At 32.4% G+C, this 22,862-nt stretch overlaps 4 protein-coding genes across 6 annotated transcripts; 2 read left to right on the top strand and 2 right to left on the bottom strand.

The window, feature by feature from the left end:
• Positions 1 to 52: 52 nt before the first annotated feature.
• LOC105638705 (uncharacterized) lies at positions 53 to 5,554 on the bottom strand. The gene is made up of 9 exons (XM_012222550.4): positions 5,162 to 5,554; positions 3,333 to 3,379; positions 3,159 to 3,261; positions 2,565 to 2,651; positions 1,676 to 1,759; positions 1,304 to 1,357; positions 864 to 944; positions 678 to 723; positions 53 to 556 (listed from the first exon to the last, which is right to left on the bottom strand). Exons 1-9 carry the CDS (start codon positions 5,423 to 5,425, stop codon positions 477 to 479), a joined length of 846 nt encoding a protein of 281 aa, XP_012077940.1. The 5' UTR covers positions 5,426 to 5,554; the 3' UTR covers positions 53 to 476.
• A 660-nt stretch (positions 5,555 to 6,214) lies between these two features.
• On the bottom strand, positions 6,215 to 12,483 carry LOC105638706 (Zinc-finger domain of monoamine-oxidase A repressor R1 protein). Of its 2 annotated transcripts, XM_012222552.3 has the most exons (13): positions 12,124 to 12,481; positions 11,403 to 11,500; positions 11,222 to 11,308; positions 10,977 to 11,142; positions 10,212 to 10,877; positions 9,525 to 9,667; positions 9,238 to 9,435; positions 9,034 to 9,124; positions 8,759 to 8,927; positions 8,156 to 8,266; positions 7,979 to 8,075; positions 7,245 to 7,349; positions 6,215 to 6,566 (listed from the first exon to the last, which is right to left on the bottom strand). In XM_012222552.3, exons 1-12 carry the CDS (start codon positions 12,265 to 12,267, stop codon positions 7,289 to 7,291), a joined length of 2,031 nt encoding a protein of 676 aa, XP_012077942.1. In that variant the 5' UTR covers positions 12,268 to 12,481; the 3' UTR covers positions 6,215 to 6,566; positions 7,245 to 7,288. The 2 variants fall into 2 exon arrangements, with proteins under 2 accessions (XP_012077942.1, XP_012077943.1); XM_012222553.4 differs by lacking the exon at positions 7,245 to 7,349 and having other exon boundaries at positions 12,124 to 12,483.
• Positions 12,484 to 14,821: 2,338 nt separating this feature from the next.
• LOC105638707 (Rhomboid-related intramembrane serine protease family protein) lies at positions 14,822 to 19,669 on the top strand. Of its 2 annotated transcripts, XM_020681182.3 has the most exons (8): positions 14,822 to 14,993; positions 15,590 to 15,642; positions 16,460 to 16,985; positions 17,221 to 17,440; positions 17,559 to 17,724; positions 18,076 to 18,246; positions 18,648 to 18,802; positions 19,308 to 19,669. In XM_020681182.3, the coding sequence occupies exons 2-8, from the start codon at positions 15,622 to 15,624 to the stop codon at positions 19,564 to 19,566; spliced, it is 1,518 nt and encodes a 505-aa protein (XP_020536841.1). In that variant the 5' UTR covers positions 14,822 to 14,993; positions 15,590 to 15,621; the 3' UTR covers positions 19,567 to 19,669. The 2 variants fall into 2 exon arrangements, with proteins under 2 accessions (XP_020536841.1, XP_012077945.1); XM_012222555.3 differs by lacking the exon at positions 15,590 to 15,642.
• A 1,479-nt stretch (positions 19,670 to 21,148) lies between these two features.
• Positions 21,149 to 22,507, top strand: LOC105638708 (membrane protein PM19L). Its single transcript, XM_012222556.4, has 4 exons — positions 21,149 to 21,426; positions 21,508 to 21,685; positions 21,985 to 22,033; positions 22,172 to 22,507. Exons 1-4 carry the CDS (start codon positions 21,294 to 21,296, stop codon positions 22,364 to 22,366), a joined length of 555 nt encoding a protein of 184 aa, XP_012077946.1. The 5' UTR covers positions 21,149 to 21,293; the 3' UTR covers positions 22,367 to 22,507.
• The last annotated feature ends 355 nt before the right edge of the window (positions 22,508 to 22,862 follow it).

Raw genomic sequence — 22,862 nt, 5'->3', positions numbered from 1 at the left:
AGAAGTGTTTCACGAAACTTTAATTTCTCCTGATATTTAAATTTGACAAGAATTAATTAAAATTTTTAGATTATTTTACATTTAATAACAACCAATACAACAACTATTTTTACAGTAACATTTTAGTTTTAGACAACAGCTAATAAAATAACTTACAGGTACTACAATATCTAAAGCCATTGCATGATTTAATATCAGCTGAATTCCATAATAACCTCACTTAAAAATGTACACGTATATTTGCTATATATGCAGTACTTCATTGCCTTGCAGTTGATTTATGTAGCCCTTGTCATCACTGTCGATTATTTCATTTATAAATTTTCCTGTTGCCTTTTTATATGTTTTCGGTTCTCCAAAAATTTTACAAATTTGCAAAAATAAAAGACGAACTAAATCTACAACGTCAGAATATATATAATATTAACAAGGAGGCTATGCTGATGAATTAAAACTGTAGTAAACAGATTATACCATCAATCACTTTGCGAAGGTGATGCGGTGGCATTTAAGCTGGAAATAAGTCGCACTTCATAGAGATCATTTTCCCCCTTCCCTGCAAACGGTAATTAGACAAATTTCATTATATCTCTATAAGCAATTCTAAAACTCTCTCTCTCTCTCTCTCTCTCTCTCTCTTATATATATATATATATCAAATGAAATGTGAAACTCACCAACTTCAGCTGTGACATTTGGTCCAAAGAATGAAGCAAATTTTGCCTGAAAATCATTTCTTCATCAGCTTAAGTATGAAATGCAATTTTCATTTAATTGTCATACTACCCAACCAAGAACTTCGAACAAGCTCTACATAATTATAAAATCTCACATATAACGAACTTATGAAAGTGCAATTGTACCTGTCTTTTTTCAAAATCTGAAAACTGTAAGGCCTTTGCCTCAAAGACCAGGACCAGGCAGTATTTACCATCCCCTGTTACCTGAGAGATGACAATTGCACCAATGGAATAATGCAGTTATGGACACTAAGTCATGAAGAATCTCATCCAGTAAAGTATTTTAGGAAGCAGGTTCCATTTACATGGTTCCAAGACTTAGAATCAGTAATTCAATGAAGGAGAGAAAAATTCAAGTCCCAGGTTAATAATTTCATATAATTAACAGGAGAGGCTTAAACTAAGATTGTTAGCCTTATTTGTTGTAAACTAGAAGTCTTGAACATAAATGCATTCAGTAATGACCAATATGCCAAAGAACCAGCACTCCGTCATTTGGATAGTTCTAGGAGGGTAGGTTAATCAGCATATATTTTTTATGAATGCATATTAATGAAACATACCTCTTCACGAATCATCTGTAGAATAGGTGCACTCCTCCGTGGAATTCCTCCACCCTGAAATCAATGCAGCAGAACACGAGAACAAAGTTAAATTATGAGTATAACATAAATTATATTCCATCTACTACATACAAACAAATAAATAAAATATTGTGTAAGGATTGGACATAATTTCATTTCATTCATCTATACATGAAATATTGTGTAAGGATGGACCCGAATTCTCTTGATTCAGATGCATGGAAGCATGGACATATACTTTATCTATTTATTTATTTTATTTAACATGCTCTCCTTAGTAGATAAGTAGATAAACAAACGAGAATGCTGAGAGGGGAAACGAAATTAGTATAAAACAGTTATGTGGCATACCTGACCATACTGGAAAATCCGTTTCAATGCCTCATCCAAATGCTGCTCATCTCCATACCGGTATCTAATAACATCACTCCTGACCTAATTAAAGCCAAAGAAAGTCAGTCCTTTTAAAAAAGTTGATTAGTATAGAGCACGCGCCATGCCATATATATGATATATTCTTTCTTTAATCATACTACCATCGTCACTAAGATTTCCACAGCAGATTTACCATTACCACTACCATCACAGCACACCAATTGCACCACAACCACCACTAAGATAGCCACACCACTCCTATCACTGACAGGAATACCATCACTGCATATGCTACCACAACTATATCATTAATGTAAAACTACCATCAACAGTGCACACTGCCATCAACACCATTACCACTGGCACCACACCACCATTATTATCACTTCAGTAATTTCATCTGCTTTACCACCATAGCTGCCACACTGTATTTAAATGCATAATTATGGCCATTAACCGCTTACAGATCTCTAAATCTACTATACGAATTTCATTTTCATTTTCTTAGTCCTTTATCAACCTCAGATGAGAAAAAATGGAAAATAGGAGATAAAAATATAAAATGATTTCTAATTTTTCTAGTCGAAAATGAAAACTGAAAATCTAATTCAAAAATAGAATTTTTTCTTTTTTTTTTTTTTTTTAATCTGCAAAACTAAGGCCTTAAAATGTTTCTCTACTTCAGTATCTCTCTATTCATCTGATACTTTCAACTTGGTTCAGCACCAATCTAAGTTTACAAAATTACTTTAGACTTGGTTCAACACTGAACCAAGTTTTCAAAATCTTGAACTAAAATCAGTAAAGGAAAAATTGAAATCTTCTGACTCAAAATCACCCAAGAAAAGCCAGATGATAAATATACCTGTTTAAGGATTGGAGTGGCACTTGTTTCTCTTAAAATTTCAGCATCAGAATAAGTTAAACACGGAACTGGCTTCAGTTCTGCATACTGCAACTCAGTGAAAGGGAAAGTAACATCATTTCACTGCCAGTTTCATTAAGTTAATGCAGTTAATGATCTATTTCGCTCATTTTAGGTATTGTTTTAAAAGCCAGGTTAGTAAGGAAATCTAGAAGAGCCATATCAAAGCAGGAACAATGAGATGTAACAAATTAAAGAAAAATTGGTGGGCATTCCATTTCATACTTTCCAACTTAGACATCTTAAATTTTCATGCAACATCTCATATGTATATATTGGTTTTTCTGAAACAAAGAAGAAAGAATCCATAGCCCATTAATATGGACTTGGACTATGAGAAAACTTAATCCAAAGATTAGGCCGCAAGTGCATGGACAAAAGTACAACTAGTTTCCCTTGTCAACGCACATAATTTAATATATGATTCCCAGATTATATTCAAACTAGAAAAGGCAAATACTTAAAAAAGCAAAAATCATATGATATGTTTGTCGAGTAATAGTCATAAAGTCTCACAAAATAGAAAAACTTTACCTTGAGAGCCATACCAATAATTGCAAGAGGGAAGCCATATGTTAGCATTATAGCCGACCATTCAGATCCAGGGAGGATATTAAAGTATGCCCCAAAACCATACCTGCATATCATGCGCAATCAGCCTCCATTTTAAGGATACAGGGGTAAACATCTAAAGGTAAAAGAACTCACGAGAGGAGTGAAATTCCAACACCCAGTCCAATGACACCGAATGATACCTGAAAACATTGCACAACCCCATAAGGTTGAATTGGATTGGAAGAACTTGAAATGAGGATTTGAACTTCATATTTTAGCTTAAATTTCTTGAGTAAATTCGTTTCAGGTCAATGGATCTTCTCAAATGGATGATCGCCTATATGGATAATACACATTCCAGTTGACCGGGCCTAATTCTAATTGTTTTGTTCCGAAGCAAAGATATCCACAGGGCGGTTTGTCCTATTCAGATATTCACGACCACGAAGTACTAGATTCTCTTTTGGATAGGCCCTGAAAGGCGAAGGAAGGCTGGAATGCCAACAAATGTCTATTATTGAATTCACCCGACCGTTTAAAATCCAGCAACTTGATAGATTCATAAGCAGATATTAGGTTGTTGTACTGTAAATAGAACATGATGTACAAAAAATAGAAATTAAAATATTGATTTATTTCGTAGGAGAAATGTTAGGGATGCACTCATTGGCAAAAGATATGCAAGGCGAGGTCAACAGGACATAGATGGCAACAACAATTAATTATATTTTATAGCTGTTATAAATTAAGATATTATTCTAAATTTGTAATTGTAATGTTATGAATTAAGGCCTTAAGTAGAGGCCGCAATTAAGGAATTATTTTAACTATATAATCATGTAATCACTTTGTAAGGAGAATACGTTTATGAATAAAACAAGCAGAATTTCATTACAATTAACATGAGGTCACAGCTCCCTAACAAGTTTTCTTTACAATCCTATTTTTCTTCAAATCATCATAGATCGTTTGAGGAAAGGCCGAAACACCAACTTCAGAAATGCAGAAAGCTTTGAAGAAGACTATCCAGTTCAGAGATCCGTGTCACGATCCTACTTCAAAACCCATAACAACTTGGTACCAAGCCAACCACCGCTTCTCCTAGTTGCAATCAAGCGGCGTAGGTGGTGACGCCGAAATTGCAATGTTCACCAGGGGCTAGTTGGTGAAGCAGATATCACAGTGTTCGCCCAGGATTAGAGAAAAAACCTAGCGCTTAGCCACCCTAGCAACACAAAGCCAACCCGACATGAGTGCCAGGACTAATGGGTGTGGTAGGATGCTAAGATCCTCATTGCGAGACAAGGTATGGGACTTGTCTTGGATCCCATTTTGGAAGTATGGGATTCAATGCAGGGTTTATATGAACTTGGGCTCTCCAACCTCAATGGGTAGCTTTTGAGGTATGGTTCTCCCAAGATCACGACAGGAAAGAATATAGGGCTACTCATAACCACTAATGGGATGAATATGAGGATGTTATTTGTGAATACATGATTAGCCTTCACTTTCCAATTGCTCGAAGCACTTGACAAGTGATCTATTAGGCACTCTGTAATAGGTTGGCCAAATAAGGCAAAACTCCTGGCTACCTCTACACAACTAACCCCCTTATCACCTAATAAGCGGTTATTTAGGGCCCTTACTAGTGATCCAGTACTATGCAGTAAATACATATTTGAACTAGAAAGCTAAATTAGAAATTCACTATCCACATGTAACCTAATTTCAATTCACAGGCAGGTAACAACTGAGAACAATTTAAATTTTCCAGTATTTTCTTCTTCAATCTTAATATAGACGACAATAACGATGACTCTACATGTTCAAAAAAAAAAAAAAAAAAACAATAGTTGGTGAAGATAGAAACTAAAATTCCGAAATTCGAGCAAAAATGTTGCGATGAAACGGCAGAAAATTAGAAATTTCACAGGAATTGCATTTGGTACAAAAACAACAAAATTTGAGAAAATGAAATGAACCTTAGCGAGAGAGAATTCATCATCAGTAACAATAGTTTTGTCAGGAGACGGAGACGAGGCAGTAGAAGGCTGAGTTGAGTCTGCAGCTCTCGCGACGAACAGTACCTTCAGATTCTGCTCTCTTTTGGCGCTCAATCTAGGTAGTCGCGGCGGCGGTGGCGGCGATGAATAAGGACATACAGAGCGAAAGAACCGCTCATTACGGGAGCAGAGAATGGTTGCTCTTGCTAGTAATTGCGGTTGTGATGATATTATTGCTTTCATAGTTGATTATTAAGCTCCAACGAACACAAACAGCACAGCTCTGTTTCTCTTTGTTCTTCTGTGTCTGTGTGTAATATCTTTGAGAGGGAAGAATGAGAGGTTACAGTTTGATGACATGGAAGCAAAGCCTCAACCGCCAAAACTATGATCACGTGGCACACTTCTTTCTCTCTATCATTTCCTTTTTTTTTTTTCTTTTTTTTTTTGTTTTGCTATTTATCGTTTTCCTTTGTTTTCTTTGAGTTGAACCGCTCATTTGGTTTAATTTTTAAAAAAATGATTTAATTTCATCCTTAATGAAAAAAGTTTAAACTTTTTCGATTAAATTTAAAATTTTTATTATATAAAAAATCCCTTAAAACTATATTAATATAACTGAGAAATTGAATCAAAATCAAATTCAACCGAATCAATTCCATTGGATTTTATAAAGAGTTGAATTCAATTTCATTGCTTGCCTAATTACTAAACTCAATGTAATAAAACTTTGAGATATATACTTTTCTATTAGTGGATGAACAACAAATTAATACTCTCTTCTAAATTTATTTACGTAATTTAACAAAACATACATATTAAAAATTCAGTCAATAAAAATCATTGTATCTATTTGACCCTCAAATTATTAAGATATTAATAAAAATCCTTTACTTAATAAACAATCATAAATATTATTACCAAAGTATATAAAATTTAGAGATCTTATGAACATTTTAAAACATTCAAAAAAAAAGAATAAGCAAATAAATAGCAATGGAAGAAGTAATTCGTTACCCTTGATAAGAGGAATTAAATATAAAAGGAAAAAAGCTCTCTAATTAGTTATATTGGCTGTACAACATTGATCAGAATATGTGAATATAATGAGCTTATCAAAAGAGGGAAACCTTGTATCTAAATTGTTTCCTCTAATGATGTTGTACATTTATACAAGGGTTATGACCTTTACAGGGAGGCTCAAGCACAACAATGTAAATAGGTGCTCCATAAAGGTGAAAATTCACCATTTTTGAAGCACACAACAAAATGAATATCTGCAAAATGTCAATTACTTGATAATGGAAATTTTGTATGAGACCAAGTTGCATGATGCCATTGTCAACCATTTAGTAACAAAAAATCTCAGAATTTTCTCCTTGATCTGTTTATACATAGAAGCAAGACAAAGTTAGAGCCAATTTTAAGTTCACATAAAATTTAACATAAATACATATAAGCAGTTCAGCTAAGCCAAGTATATCAAGCTCAAACTCAGTGCGAACTCAGTTTTTTGAGCTTTAAAAACTAAGCTCCAGCTCGGCTTATTTACAATTTATAGTTAAAAACTATTTGTCTGTTTCCAAGTTTAAACCTGAGCTTAAATTTGGCTCATTTATTAAACAAACTCAATAAGTAAACTCGAGTTCGGCTCTCATGTTTATCAAACGAACTTTTTTCAAGTCAAGTTTTGAACAGCTTGGTTCGTTTACATACAGTAAGAGTCATAACTCAAACCCAAACAATTTTCTCTCTTTAAATATTTATTTGTCACAAAGATATACATGCAGTCTACACAAAGGATAGAATAGCAAACATGACAGTCCGTTTGGATAGATAGTTATGTGAAATGAATGTGAATTTGAATTTGGTTTAAATTTAAAAATGTACATGATGCCAAATTGCACATGCTTAATCATTTCCAATGAATAACTAACCAAATAAGACCTATATTTTGTTAATATTGTGATATTATCATTACATCGATCAAATACAAAATATAAACAATCTGTTTGCTTATATTCTGTCACCAATTCTTTCAACGAAAGCTTAAATATCTTACCTAAATTGCACAGACAAAGATGGTAAATTATCAACAAAATAACCCTATGAGTTTTTTTCCTGCAGCGTGCTATCTGTAACTTTTTGAATCCTAAGCCTTTTTGTCCTGAAATCATTAGATTAAAATGGTTATTCATGTCAAAGAGAAAAGCAGGAAATCTACAAATTAAATACTTCTCAATTTTTATTTCACAATTTACTAACCTATTATCTATCTATGGTAAAATAATTAAAGAAGCTCACAAATGACATCACAACAGGCATTTCAGAAGTTGAGCCTGCATTCCCTAGAGTTACTCTATGATTCTTTTATTGTTTTTGATACATGAATCACCAGAGGGAAAAAGATCAAGCAAACCATGAAACCTCATGATAAAATTTGGTGATTGGTTTTAATTAGAACAACTTTGTCTCAATTCCCCTTATTGTAGGATAAATTGCAAAGGTTACAGACCAGAGGTAAAAGTTTATATTTCGTTGAGTGTTCTTTTATCTGTATCTATTGGAATCATGCAATAACAATTGCACTGATACGGAAGCCGTAAAATTCAATGTAGAGGCATCCTACACTGAAATTAAATTTTCAAAGCTGCCTGACCACAAAATTTATTGTTTCCTATAATTTTTTGTATCCCTGATGAGTTCTACTTATTTAATAATACTGAACACAAACATCTCAAAAAAATTCCATATAAAGCATTATATGCTTTAAGAACATCAGTAAAATGCACTGACCTTAAGGAGGAGATGTATTTCTCAATTCCTTGTTTCTGTTCAGCATCATAGACAAACCATTTGTCCTCAGGTACAATTGAAGTCCAGCTCCCCATATCTATATAAGAAAAATTAATCATCGGATCTAATATTGTATGTTAGATCTGCACAAATTGGAATAAGCAAAGCAACTTATACCTTGAAGCAAGATATCTGGTTTATCATTGTAGCCTTTTAGTCTCCAAAAAGCATGACCATTTTCATCTAAAAGGAGAGGATCTGTTCTAACAGCATCAGATCTTTGTCTCTCTGATATCATGCAAAGGCAGGTTAGATTTACATTTAAACTCTTAAAGTATAGACGCATCTAAATTTTCATGTTAGTGGAGAAAAAGGAAAAAACTGCATGGCTATACAGAAACCTGCCAGCAAGTAATCAGGTTTCTCAGGAGAAGATGCTTTAATCTTGTATAGTTGATTTCCAGTTCAATTCCCTTCAAAATTTAAAGGAAGGCCTCTACCTCCTTGACAAGTCAGAAAGTTGTCATATACTAATAATAGTTTTCAAATTCAATTTTGCCATCCAATTGAGTTCAGCCATAAATTCAAATAGAGACACATCACTTTGATAAATTGTTGGTTTGCTTTAATAGCAACATTTTAAGTAGCTTATGTGTTATAGAAACTACGCAAGGAATGTCCAATATGCCAAAAGAAAAAATAACTTCTCAAGCTCACTAAATTTAGAAAACTAAGTTCAAATATTTTATGTGAGATAACTTGAAAAATAGGATGCCTTACTCTTGGGTACCGTTCCCATAGCCTCCAACATTTCTTTATGAGCTTGAGCAGCTTCTCTTTTAATTTGAGAAACTATTGCTTCATGCTCAGAAACTGAGAATTGAGCACCATTTTTGGCCATGATGGCTTTAGCAACCTCATCCTGCACCTTCTGTTTCAATTGTTTCTCCTGTACCAAAATCCAAGAGGAAGAGAGCGGGAATCCATTTCACAAACAAAAGCCAATTCAAGAACATCACTTGAAACCAAAATATGCATTTAGAATCACTTGACACCTTATCCTTTGCAGCAAGAACTTTTTCTTTTGCTTCCTTCCCTCTTTCAACAAATTTAGAATTTTGATCATCAATCCAACTCCGCAAATCTCTAGAAGACAACAAAAACAAAGATTGATCAAAACATTTTTTTTTCTGATTACGGATTAATCAAATGGGCAAAAGAACCTTGATTCTTCTAAAGATTTCCAAATTTTTGCTTACCCAGTATTAAGAGCTTCATCACATAGAAAATTCAAGAGTTTAAACTTTTGTGAGGCACTCAACATATCGTATCCTTCATTACCCTTATCAAAACAATCAGAGGGGAATTCTGTTGATATGAATCTGCACTTACAGAAAAATTTCCCAAGTGCTTTCAACCAGGAATTTTTGCCATTTGCTGAACTTAGGGCTTCAGACCTGAACAACAAAACCACATTTCATCATTATTCCACAACCACAAAAGCCAAAGCAGTTGACAGCAAATTTACTATGTATGAAATTAATACTCTTCTCCAATATCCTCTTGTATCAAAGACAATAATTTGATGTGAAACTGCGCTAATAGCGAGCCTTGTGACCGGCGCCCTCTTCGGCCAAATATTATTTCTCTAATCACAGCTTCAGTCTGCCCTTTCTTGACATCAAGAACCTAATGACATGAAAAATAAACAAAAATTAATAAAATATGATACACAATGGTTTCATTATCTCCCTAGAGCTAGAGCAAGGTTTCTCTTAAATGCACAATTGAGAAAACAATTTAGGATGAGTTTAAATAACAAATGGATGTCTGGAAAAGTTAATAATCAATTTTTCATTTTTCAATGAATTTATGAATTCATAATTTGGGAAAATTTATGCTCCTGCTGGATTTATCTTTTGATTAAAAAAAAAAAGTTAATGATAATTATTGTGTTATGATTAGGTAGTTGGATGGAAATAATAATTTACGGCACTTTGTATTCTAGAAAAAATGACATTTCAATTTTTTTTCCAATCATTGAATCTATTATTGGTATAAAACATCTTATAGATTTTACTGAGAGATGGATATTATAATTCTCAAAGAAAAAAGATATGAATATATAACAATTTACAACTATTTAGTCTAACCATCCGAAAAGAGTCATGACATACTGAGCAATAAAAAAACATGCAGAATACCATATTTAATTAATTGCATTTGATGATACCTCGCCAAAAGCAGCACAAAACTCGAAGAATTGCAATGCATGTCCAGCAGCTTCATGAGGTAACTCAATCCCCGCTACAGTAGTTAAGGAGGTGGCTGGAGGCAATGATATGCTATCATCAATTTGTTTTTTCTGAGGCTCTAAAATATCCTTGTTAATTTTGCATGACTCTGAAGCCGTCTTGTTCTTGATTTTGGGATCAACATTTTTAACATCATTTGAAACTCCATGTTTGCAATCGGTGTCATTCCTCTCTTCATTTGTTGTACAACAAACAGCAACCTCCTTTGGCGTTTGTTTCTTAGACTTCTTTTGCTCCGCAAGATTACCTACAGCTTTTCCATTCATTGATATTTCTTTCTTTGGAACATCTCGAGGCTGGGCCTCATACCTACTTTTCTCTACCAAAACAAATTCATCCTCTTCGTTCGTCTTTTCTTTGTTCTTAGAAACTTCATCAAAATGTCTAGGTTTCTTCTGACCACTTCCCACTAAGTTAGCGTCATCACCCCCATTGCTCTTATTAACTTCCTGTAATTTTTTATTTTTCCTAGATTTATTCCTGTTAGATACTGGTGTTAAATTTTGAGAATGCACACTCAGATCATTGTTTCCTTCAAAAGAATTTTCTTTCCCATGTTTCCTAGGTGAAGCAATTGTAGGATCCTGTCAAAAGCATCATAAACATATCACTTAACACAAATCAGTGAATTCATCAACCATGTACTAACAACATAAGACAACTACCAAAATAAACAGTCAGACCTTAGTAGAAGCAGGTTTCACCAATGAAACATCTGCATCTTTGGCAATCCTATCAATACCAAAATTCTCAGGACCTTTAATCTGCAGCAGTTCTGAGACCGAGGAAAACCCATTTTCCTTGGCTGTCCGAACAAGTATACCAGTAGGTTTATGACCACTTTTCTTCCTGGAAACAGAATTATAGCATTAGACTCACCCCAAGGACAAGCAGCGCCGAACATCAAAATATCATGTAATGCACTTACCTACAAAAGCTGCAATTACAAATGCCCCTACACTTCGGACATTTCCAGTCATCAAGTAGTGCCACCTCTTCCGCTTTCTCTCCATACCTAATAGCATTACAAACCAACATATTACATAATATATTAACCAAAATCTTGTACGTAATGATCCAATAACTTTAATTTAGGTAGCAAATTTAACCTGTTCACTAGGCATTTATGGCAATAGTTAATAGAACATTGCTTGTTTCCTTTCTGATTCTTGCACCCGGCAGTAAAATCCCTTGTTTTTTGCCGGCACTTCAACAATTAACATAAATGAATAAGAATATAAACAGTGAAAAGCCTAAAGAAGGAAGAATATCAATTACAATGACGTATAGAGGAAGACAAAATCCAAAACTCGTTAGAAGTTTATAATCTCTGGCACAGTATCTAAACCCCAGTACCAAGAGACGTAACAAGTCAACCTATATAGTCATCATGTTAAACACAATAACATCATTAAATGAAACTCATGCCTAAACTTAATAATTTCCTATAAGATAACCAAAATTAATGCACTAAACACTATAAAATTGGGTCCCAAGTACAATTTTTCTTTCATTTGCCCTTATTTTCTCATCAACTAAATCGAACTAAGAATATTTCCAAAGAGATTAATTATTTCCAATAAAATGACCAAATCTGTGAAATACGGACAAATCTGTAAGAAATTGTGCTTTCTTTCATCCTCCCACTTTATTTTGAATCAAAAAAATAGGAGTTCAAAAAAAAAATGCACCATTAGAAAGTAACTTTATGAGCAATAATCATCAAGAACTGAGACTCCAAAATTCGGATTCTCATATCTCTCGCATTTTCTCATCAGCCAAACAGAAAATGAAGAAAGGCATATTGAAAATTTAATTCAAAAAAATTACTTGGTGACAAGTCTTCCCATTCTGAGAATCATATATTCTTCCTCCAATAACGCGAACTCCAGGACACTTAGACCGACTCTTCTTCTCCTCTGTAGCAGCAACTGTTTCACTTTTCAATTCAGGACCTGAAGAGATAACTGCCATAACTACAGCTACTGCTTTCCGGCAGTGTTACCAAATCGAAGACAAAATCAGATTACGTTTATCTCAGACAAAGGAGAGATATCCGGAGAAATGTCTCAGTTTTTTTTTGACTTTATTTGAATTTCAGTTCCCTCTCTAGCAGCAGTGGCGGGAGAGATTTGAGAAGACTGAAATTTTTTGGGGCCAAGAAATGAATTTCTTGATTTTGGGATTTTGGAGTTTTGGAGGGTAAATCATAAATGGAGCGCCACCTCATTTGGATTGATTTGTAATTTATAGGATAAAATTAATAATTTAAAATAATGGAATTTTAGATAATTTTTTTTGGATAAGATCAAAATAATTTTTAAAAATCTCTATAGTTCGGTAAATCTAATTCATGTATTTAATTTTTTTTAATTATTTATTACTTTTAATTATATATACTATTTTTAAAGAGCAAAGACTTATATTTATTCCGACTAAGATTTAAAATCACAACCATTATTATAAACACAATTAATCAAATTTTATTTGATCAATTTTTAAGTGATCATTTATTCAAAAATTATTCAAATTGGAAATTGTTATTCGATTATATTAATATATATTATCAATGAATTTTCAGTAAAATTAAATTCTTAACCTTTTATTACTTTTAAAGATTAAAAAATGAAATAACTTTCCATAATTGTCTATCGATTTTCTTTTTTGAGTAAATAATAATTTATTTTCATTCATATCTTATTTCATGAATGATACGTATTTTATTCATCTTTTCTACATTTTCTTTATTCGGATAATACATGTATAATTAGCTTTATACTTCCTTTATATGGATTAATGACCGTATTCTTTTAACATTCGTTTCTAAATAATGTGTTCTATTAAAATATTCTTTGGCAACGAATCTATAATAATGAAAAGATTATATTAAATTTTTTTAATAAGCAAATAATTATTTTTTATTAAATTATAATCTTCAGGAAAAGATAATTAAAAATCAATTGGTAATTATAGTATTATTTAAAAATATTAATAGGGACATCATTTATTATTTTCAAGATTGAGAAAATGATTAGTTATTAGGAAAGACAACATCAAATTTTATTTTTTGGTTAATTAAATTCCAATACCAATCAGATAAAGATTCTTAGTTTGAAAATAATAGTTTTAATGGAGAATAAAAATTAAAAAAAGAAAAATTAAAGGTCCTTTGTCTGTGTTCTCCAACTTGATATAGTCAAGCCATTACAGACAAAAAGTCAGAAACTCAGAATAGGAAGTTCCAGGTAGGCTTGGGTTAACAACTAGAAATCCCAAAGGCCAAAACAGTGTCAAGCCCACTTTAGAGTTCAGGAGTCCCTAGCCTAAACCTTTATCCTTTTAATAATTTTTTTATCTTTATTTTCATGAGGTCAATAATTTTTTAAAAATTTTTGAATTTATAAACTTTTAAAAATTGCATAATCAGATTTTTATTTTTTCCATTTTTTAGAATATACCTGAATTTTTTTATTTTATTTTATAGGCGATTAGAATGAATTTCTTAAAAGTTACAGACAAAAATTATTGAAGTGTTGGATCTAGCTGGTTTTATTAATTCATGTAATAGAATAATTACAATTTTGGTGTATTAACTTTTTGAAATTTTTTATATTTTAGTATATGAACGAAAAAGTTTACAATTTGGTGATAAACTTTTAATTTTTTAATAATTGAGTGAAATTTATACACATGGACAGCTGGAATCCTTGTAGGACAACTAAGTCCCACTTTTTTGGCGCACAATTAGCAATTAAGAAATGAAAAGTGAGACCCAACTGTTCTACAAGAATTTTCGACCGTCCATGTATACAAATTTCACACAATTATTAAAAAATTAAAAATTTTTTCACCAAATTGTAAACTTTTTATGTCCGTACATTAAAATAAAAATTTACAAAAAATGCATACACCAAAATAGCAATTATCCATATATAATATGGTGAATAGCGAAGTGCTTCAAATTCAAATTTACGATACTATTCCAGTTTATTTAACTTTTCAATTAATAAAAAACCACAAAAATTATTGAGGTGATGATATTTGTTTATTTTAATATTGTAATTAAAATAGATTATGAATTTATTAATTCAAAAAAGTACATACCTATAAAACCCATATAGGGTCGAAAGAAAAAAAAAAAAAAAACCATATATTGTTGTCCATTAAATTGAATAGAAATATTACAGTAATTGAGGTAGGAGGGTTACGCCAATGACCAAAGTGTCATGTCACTTCGCCATCTAAGCTGAGCTTCATTGGTCTATTTTAGTAATATCCCTTCATAAATAAGCAACGTTAAAATAGAATTTCTGTTAAAGAGTTGAAAGGTCATTTTCTTTCTAATTAAGACAGTGTGAGTCAAAAGGTTTTATTAGTACAGTAACTGTAATGGGCCAAGAAAATCCTTAGTGGGCCATATCCAATGGCATTAAGATTGGTTTTAGTCACAAGTGGCAGCCTGTGAATGGGCCAACAAAGATAAGGCAGCAATAAGTAGATTCTTGATATGATTTTAACTCTAAAGACTGAAACCATTTCTTTGCAATCGCAGAAGCATAAGCACCACGTAGAAATCGCATCATTATGCTCTTAAATTTCCTATTGTATCTAATCAACTCTCCATTTTTTAAAATAAAGCTCTCTCTGCAAGATTTGTAACCTACTAATCTGGGAGTTCCAGTTTTAGAGTTTTGTAATTGGTATCTCTCTAATCTGCCTTTTTATTTTGCTTTGTATCTTTCTGCTATTCAATTGATTCTTTGCTTTGTTCTCTTGGAAGAAACTAATGTGCAAGAAAGGAAATGTCTTCTAATCTTCTGTCTAGGGTGTTATTTTCTGCGTTTTATCTGTTTTCTGTCTTTATGTGCAAATCAAGTCCTTGGTTAAATCACAAAATGTTTTTGTTTTTCTTTGAAAGCCTCATAATGGAAATATTACAATTGAAACGAGTTTAAGACCTGGATGTAAACTTTTGGTGAATACCCAGATAGTATATTTAATCTTGGGCAGTAGGGAATTAACATAGTCTAACCCCATAGAGTCATGACTATGTCCTTATTGGTTATTCTTCCACTGAATTTAATGCATCAAAATTTAGAAATTAGAATCAACATGGTAGCAATTGTAAAGAACCAAGTAGGTTACTGTTGGACTTTGTGAAGAACACTTGCTAATAGTTCTTCACAGGAAAGGTGTCTTAAGATACTCATGGAGCCAAGGACTAATTGTCTGCTGGATTATTTAATTCTCTGAAAGAATGATTGTTTATGCTATACTGTGGTGGTTGTTTCTGCAGTATTTTCTTGGACTTGGCTAATCAGAGAGGTGATGACTCTGTGCCCAAAACATGTGCGTTCTTGTATATCTTGACTAACTTGAAATGCTTAAGAACACATTATTTCCATGAAAAGAATCAGATTATACTGGATTCGCATCTTTGCTTATGTGACTTAATGGCTCAGAGACTATGAAAATAATGCCTGTCCATGGTCACAAATAATGACTGTTTCCTGATGTTTCGCCTGTTTTGTAATGGGATTTTAGCCCACTGTTATATTATTTTCTGCTTCTCTATGGGTGATTCGCCAATCACCAGGAAACCATTGACAAAACGTGAGAAATGTTTCTTTATTCATAAAATGTTCCTTTAGGTTATTATTCACCTAATATATTGGCTACTTATTAACCTTATTTTTGAACTTGCATTTTATGGAATTATTATATATTGTTGATTGTGATTTTGTTATGGCCTTAAGAAAACTCATAGCAACTGCTGCCGATTCGGACTGATTTAGTTAGATTCAAGCCAATTCAATCTCCATTCCTTTTACTGTTTTGAATCCATTGTTTAAACCCTATCCCCCTTAGCATCTAACATGTCCAAATTAGTTTTTGTCATTGAATGATTTAATACGCATAAAGGCAAGCAAATCTAGACACATGCATTCAATCCAATTTGAAGTAGGAAGTACATGCCTGTCAATGGATAATATTATCAGAAGCGAATCAGTATCACATTTGGACTCATCGAATGACCTAATAGGAGTAGCAATATGTGTACCAGTTCGTGTATTTTCAATAGTTTTCATAGGAAGCTGAACCAACAAACTCGGATTTATTTTCCTTCAGTAGCTCATAAAACTTTTTCATATATCTATTTTTTCAGGCTTACATGGCTGTAGTTCCAGTATGGTGCAAAATGCCCTACAAAAATTACATTCATTCACCTCAAAATTCAGCAAGACAGCATGAGAGAGGCCTTACATGTGTATGTTATGCCTTTCCACATGGAAATATTTCCAGTGATGCACGCAAGAATTTTCCAGCCTTATATTCAACTGCTGATATTTTGATGAAAACCAAAACAAGAGGAGAAGTGAATGTCTCTAGAGAAGCAATTCTCAGCCAAGGCACTCTGCATTTCCAGAACATGATTGAAGTGTCAGACCTGCATAGAGTCTGGAACATAAAAGGAGAAAATTTCTATGCGGCATCAGATTCACCAAAGAATAGTAATATTGAGAAGCAACTGGGATCTCTAGATTCTTATTTTAGGAAACTTCAAGGTGCTATAACTCAGCCCCCTTCAGATTCTTCTAATGAGACAATAAAACCACTTGATAAAAGTGAACAAATCAATGCAATGGAGGAGCTGAAATCTTTAAATTCTTATCTTGGAAAACTTAATAAAGGTTAGACATCATTTCTTAGTCACTCAATTATCTATTTTTAACTTTCAAATTCAACACATTAGTGCTCAATTGCTTTCCCTTTAATTGTGCTTTTTTTTTTTCCTTTAATGTAATTTAACAACTCGAAAGGACCATCATGACTGTGGATAGCTAAGGCCAACTACTTAAAGTGTTAATGCACTTTGTTGAAGAAATAAATGGATACTTGATCAAAATTTTTACTTTTTGTCTTCAGATGTAAACTTCAAAAATGATTTGCTATCTACTTTTGATGGCCAAACTTCAGAAGAAGTAAATCCAGCAGAAAAACCATTCTCAGTTTATGAAGATTCTAGAAGAGAGGAAGGGGAGAAGCCGAAAAGTTTTGTGAAGTACAGAAAAAAGGATGTCAATATAGTTTCTATGACGTCTCAATCCTTGAGGCAAAATGGTGAAACTTCTGATTTCTACTTAATGTAAGTTAAATATTGCATTCACTATTTTTCTTAATATAGCATGATTTTTACAGATTCACATTGACTTTTCTTGCAGAAGCAGTTTGGTTAACTAGATTTACATTGAATTTTCTTGCAGAAGCAGTTTGGTTTCAATAAACATTGCTGTTTTTCTGTTTGAAATAGCCAGTCCAGTTAGGAATTCTGAATTTGAGCTTCTTTCTCTCCCATTATTATATGGAGCAAAAATAAATGATTTGATCCTGGTCGGAGAATGGTGGAGGCTAGTAACACCAATGTTTCTGGTACAAGATTGAGAATTGGGTTCGTGTTCCCATTCTGTTACTGTTTTGTCTGTTGATTAAAAGGCAACTTTCATTTGAAAATTAGTGGCAATTACTTATTTTATGTTGCTCACATAAATTTAGCTTCTTTACAAACTGCCTTCAAAGTCATTGCAAAACTATATATACATCGAACTCATCAACTAGGCAGTCAACTCTACATAAAAAATTTATAAGAAATAAATTGAACTTATTATATGATGCAAGCAATAGCATTACAAATTTTCTGAACATTCGTTAGCTAAATTTATTCTAGTTTGGCTTTTAACTTCCAACGCCACATTCTCTCTTACCAATAAGTAGCATATGCAGCACTCAGGGGTGTTTCATGTGGCTCTTGGTTGTTGGTCACTTCTTACTTTCGGGCCTCGAGTTTGCCAAGGTTATGGTTCATTTACGTTTTTCTTGATATACATACTTGGCGGCCTTTCTGGCAACTTGACAAGCTTTCTTCACACACCAGGACCAACTGTTGGTGGAACAGTAAGTGGCAATGCACCTTCTCTTTTTTTTTTTCTTTGTTCTCCTTATTCCATATTTGTTTACATTCTATGTCAATAAGTTTAACACATGCACTGATATTAATTTCTATAAATGCCTTACCATTCCAAATCTTTCAGTAACATATGTTGTGTGTATGTTGGCTCCTTAACGTCTGATATTCCTCCTCTAATTACATTAAGAATGTTGAATATCATGTACGTGTGAAAAGAAATTGATCCTTCTATGTATAGAATTTAATTTTGCACTTGAGTTTATTTTATTTATCAGCGTGAAGCTACCAACTCTTGAATTTACTGGTACAAAGCCATACGATAGCACTCAATTTTTCCGATTTGGCTGTTCAATAAAATACATTTTTAAACCAAGTCATATGTGTGCAGGGACCAATATTTGCTATAATTGGAGCTTGGCTTGTTTATCAAATGCAAAACAAAGATGTAATTGCTAAGGATGTTTCAGAGAGTTTATTCCAGAAGGCCATAATCACAACTGGTCTCGCTTTCATATTGAGCCATTTTGGTCCAATTGATGACTGGTAAGATTTTTCTACCGCTTGAATATTGTTGCAAAATTGGCAAAAATATCCAAAGCAGATATTTTTCCTTGTTGATTTATCAAAATAAAAAGAAACATAGATACTATCTGACAAAGATCTTATAAGCATTTGAATTTTATTATGATTTTTAGTATTATAAATATAAAATTTAAATGAAATGAAATCCCAAATGTTTGCTTACTTGGTAACCGAATTTGGTTCTCACCTTATTAAGGTTTGATTGTCTGAACTAGTTCACAAGTAAGGTACTTTCTTATTTACAAATTCCCTGGTCCTGGCTAGATTTTCTGCATTTGATCATATTGTAAAGATAAAATTAGTACAGAGCACAAAAGCTAACCTCTTCGCTACCACCTTATTGCTAACAAAAAAACAGTGTAAACATTAAAATGAAATAACAATGAGAAGTACATATATAAATTCATTTGACTGTGTATTTACTTCTGTTAGTAATAGCCTTTATTTTAACTGATAAATTTTGTAGGACACATTTGGGAGCAGTTCTCACAGGCATAGCATATGGCTTTTTCACATGCCCTACACTACAACTGGATAATGCATCTTCAAGAACTGGTCAGGATGAAGGAATTGCACTTGTTAGAGGATATGCCAATCCTTGTAAATCACTGGCTTTATTTGCAGTCTTCATTCTTTTCTTGAGCTCTTTGCTTTTCTTTGCTGAACCTCCACTAGACACTGGAGTGAGTGATGACTTTGTATGGTTTCTTCAATACCTTAATTAATGTATTGGATTCATTTAATTGGGGGTGAAAGACAAATATGTGTATATATAGAATAAATAATGTCTTCATAATATCATCTCTTTTGGAATTGTTGAGGATTTAATTTTCAACTTATCTTGAACTTTGATGGATAGATTTGTATTCAAAATAACAAATTTTTTAGGAAGACAAATAATTGAGTAATTATGGTATTTTCTTAATATTCTTCTATTGTTTCTAAAAATTATTTTTCTATAAAATATTTTCCAGATTTTTCGATATTTAGAGGGCGTGGAAAATTAGATGATGAAAAGTATTTCTTTTTTTTTTTTTTTCGAAGGGTTCAGTGAACTATTTTTTAAAAATTGATAAACTTACTCTAATATGAAAATTATAAATAAATATTAATAAATCTATTTATATGGGTTGGCTATAACCATGCCTAACTTGTGAATATTACAGTCTTGACTTTGCCCTTTGATTGAAATTCATTTGTATTTTTATATTTTTTTCATGTTCAACAATAAATTTTTAAAATGTGAAATTTTTGTAATTTCAAATATTTTTGTAGTTTTCTAAATTAAAACTTTTTTATGTTAGTTACTTAATTTTCAATATTATAATCTAGCAATAGAAAATGAAATATATAAAAAACACTTCTTCACAAAAGCTTTAGAACTAAAAATTCTTTTTTCTAATTAATTATTTAAAAAAAAATGAACCCTAAATATAAATTTGAATTCATTTAGGGATGACTCTTATTAAAAAGCTAAAAATTCTCGTACTTGAAAAAATTTAAATTTAATATCTCTTACGCTCCACATAAGCGAAAATATCAATCAGACTACATTGAATCAAATTTAATTTAAATATTAAACATGAAGTTTGAAGAGAAGACTTCACTTGAAATTGTGGTAAGAGGTGTATTTTAAGATAAGTTTTACTGTTTTCAATCCATCAAAGCTTAAAATATATAAAATTTAATTCTAAAAGGTTAAGTTTAATCAATAAAATAAGATACAAATACACGCTTATACTCAAGTAGCTTGAGCACGGTTCAGAAAAAACCATTGCAAAGAATTGAATCAAACCAATTCAAATAGATTCTATTTGATATTTTTAAATTCAGTTCAAAATATCCTTTTGTCCGTAATCGTTGATTTTTTAAATCCGCTTTACTTTGATTATGTCTAACTTGAGCTATGCGAGTCTCTCATATAGGGGTAATTTTTTCAGCGTGATAATTTTCATATCCAAGGCTAAAAAGAGATTTTTGATTAAGAAAAATAAATATTGACTGCTCCATCTCAATAAACATCAATAAAACAGTTATTTTTATTAAATTCAAAAATTAAGTCTACATCTAGTAAAAATACTTAAAATTGAGAACCAATTAAACTTAATTTTAATTTCGGTTTGATTTACATTTAAAAGTTTTGGCAATTTGATTTTATTAATTCAATTCGATGACTGAATTTATGTTGTGTCACGCGCTTAATTATATCACGCTTTATTATGCATTAATCAGCTTTTATAAAGATTATTCGTGCAGTACATAATCACATTTACAGTCCCTTCAAGTAACAGACACGTTGCCAGCAGCTACAAAGTTGTTCTCGTCGCTTCTTTCCAAGAACCCACGTAGCCATTGCCGAACCAGCCAGACCCTTCTTCTCTTTTTTTTCTAAAAGTGAAGTTTTTAAACTTAAAACCCGATTCTCTCTCTTTCTACAATTCCCTACTTGACAATGGCAACTGGTAGGACTCAAAGAGACTTAATAGGTCCTCTCTTAGCAGTAAACTTCATCGTTTATCTGATAATACTAGGCCTTGCTGGTTGGTCTCTTGATAAGTACATCAATGGTGAACAAAGCCACCCGCGTAAGTTCTCTCTTTTGACTCTCATTAGTAGTTAATTGATTAGTTAATTGGTGGAGTGGACTGATTTTTGTTTTTGTGCAGATTTGGGAGGGAATCCAGCAACAAACTTCATGTTGGTGTTTGCTTTGTTAGGTGGAGTAATTGGAGGTAGTTCAGTTGTGGTTGGGCTTTTTCACTTTCGTTCATGGAGAAGTGACAGTTTGGCCTCTGCTAGTTCTCTGGCAATTATTTCTTGCGTTATTACTGCTCTTGCTTTTGGGTATTTTTTGCTGCATCTTCTTGTTTATTTTTGAATAGTCATAGACCACATTGTTTCAGCAAGCTTGTTTGGTTGATGGAATTTGAATGGAGGATTTTATAAAATAATGGATAATTCCATCATAGAGGTGCTATTTTTTCCATTGTTTTGATGGAATCTTAACTATTTAATTTTATTTTAAAAACAATCTCAAATCCATGAATTTTATTTTCCAACTAAACGATTTTCATGTAGATTTCACGTTCCATCAATCAAAACGAAAGCTTAGAGCATGGCCTTGACTCTGTGTTTTGTTACAGACTGGCATGTAAGGAGATCATATTAGGAGGGCATAGAGGAAAACGCTTGGTAAGAACTTCAAACAGCCTTTTGTTTAGAATAATCATGTCTTGCTTTACTTCCTGCTAGCTTGAGTGCCAAAAAATTACAGTGAATTATAAATCAATGCTTGATTACCTACCTATGAATATGATCATTATTTTGCAGCAAACATTGGAAGCACTGATTGTAATATCACTGCTCAGTCAGTTCCTGTATATAGTGCTTCTTCATGCCGGGATATACAGTCCCCAATATGGACCCGGTTACCGCGGCTCTGACGGCTCTGACGGTGACCATGGCCAGAGCAATCCCACAGGCAATGAACAGCAGAAGACTAGCAGTAGTCATGCTGCCACCTGATTACAGAACTTCTTGCAAGCATATCTCTGTTATATAATGTAATATAAAAACATACGAATTATGCACATTTTGTATTTCTTGTACATAAGTTGGTGTGTGTTAAAAGATTCATATAGTCGATCTCAAATAGTTTGGGACTAAGGTTCGGTTGTTATTTGTTGCTAACAGGTCTAGCATCAAATTTGAAAATGTGAAATAGAAATCTTGAAAAAAATTGGGGAATCAACTGGTACAACATAGAGAAGAAACAAATGATTCATTTACTTGAGGAAGGGAAAGATTGAACACCAAAAATCAGAAACGGAAATCCTCTCAAGTGAAGTGAGACAAGTTGCCTTCAAACTGGAGTTTGATTAATTAACTGACTTTTGTCACCCCATTTCACCAAAAAATATAAGGAAAAAGGCCTGTTTTATTTTTCAAGGAACAGACATGGAAAACAATCAGTTTCTAATTCGAGAACCTCTTTTAAACATAGAAGGTTAAAAGTTAAAAC

The sequence above is a fragment of the Jatropha curcas genome, chromosome 4 (assembly GCF_041381405.1).
Source record: "Jatropha curcas cultivar XTBG-Jc1 chromosome 4, XTBG_Jcur_1.0, whole genome shotgun sequence".
NCBI classification, from domain to species: Eukaryota; Viridiplantae; Streptophyta; class Magnoliopsida; order Malpighiales; family Euphorbiaceae; genus Jatropha; species Jatropha curcas.
The sequence above is the reverse complement of the archived record's forward strand: the minus strand, read 5'-3'. Positions and strand labels throughout refer to the sequence as shown.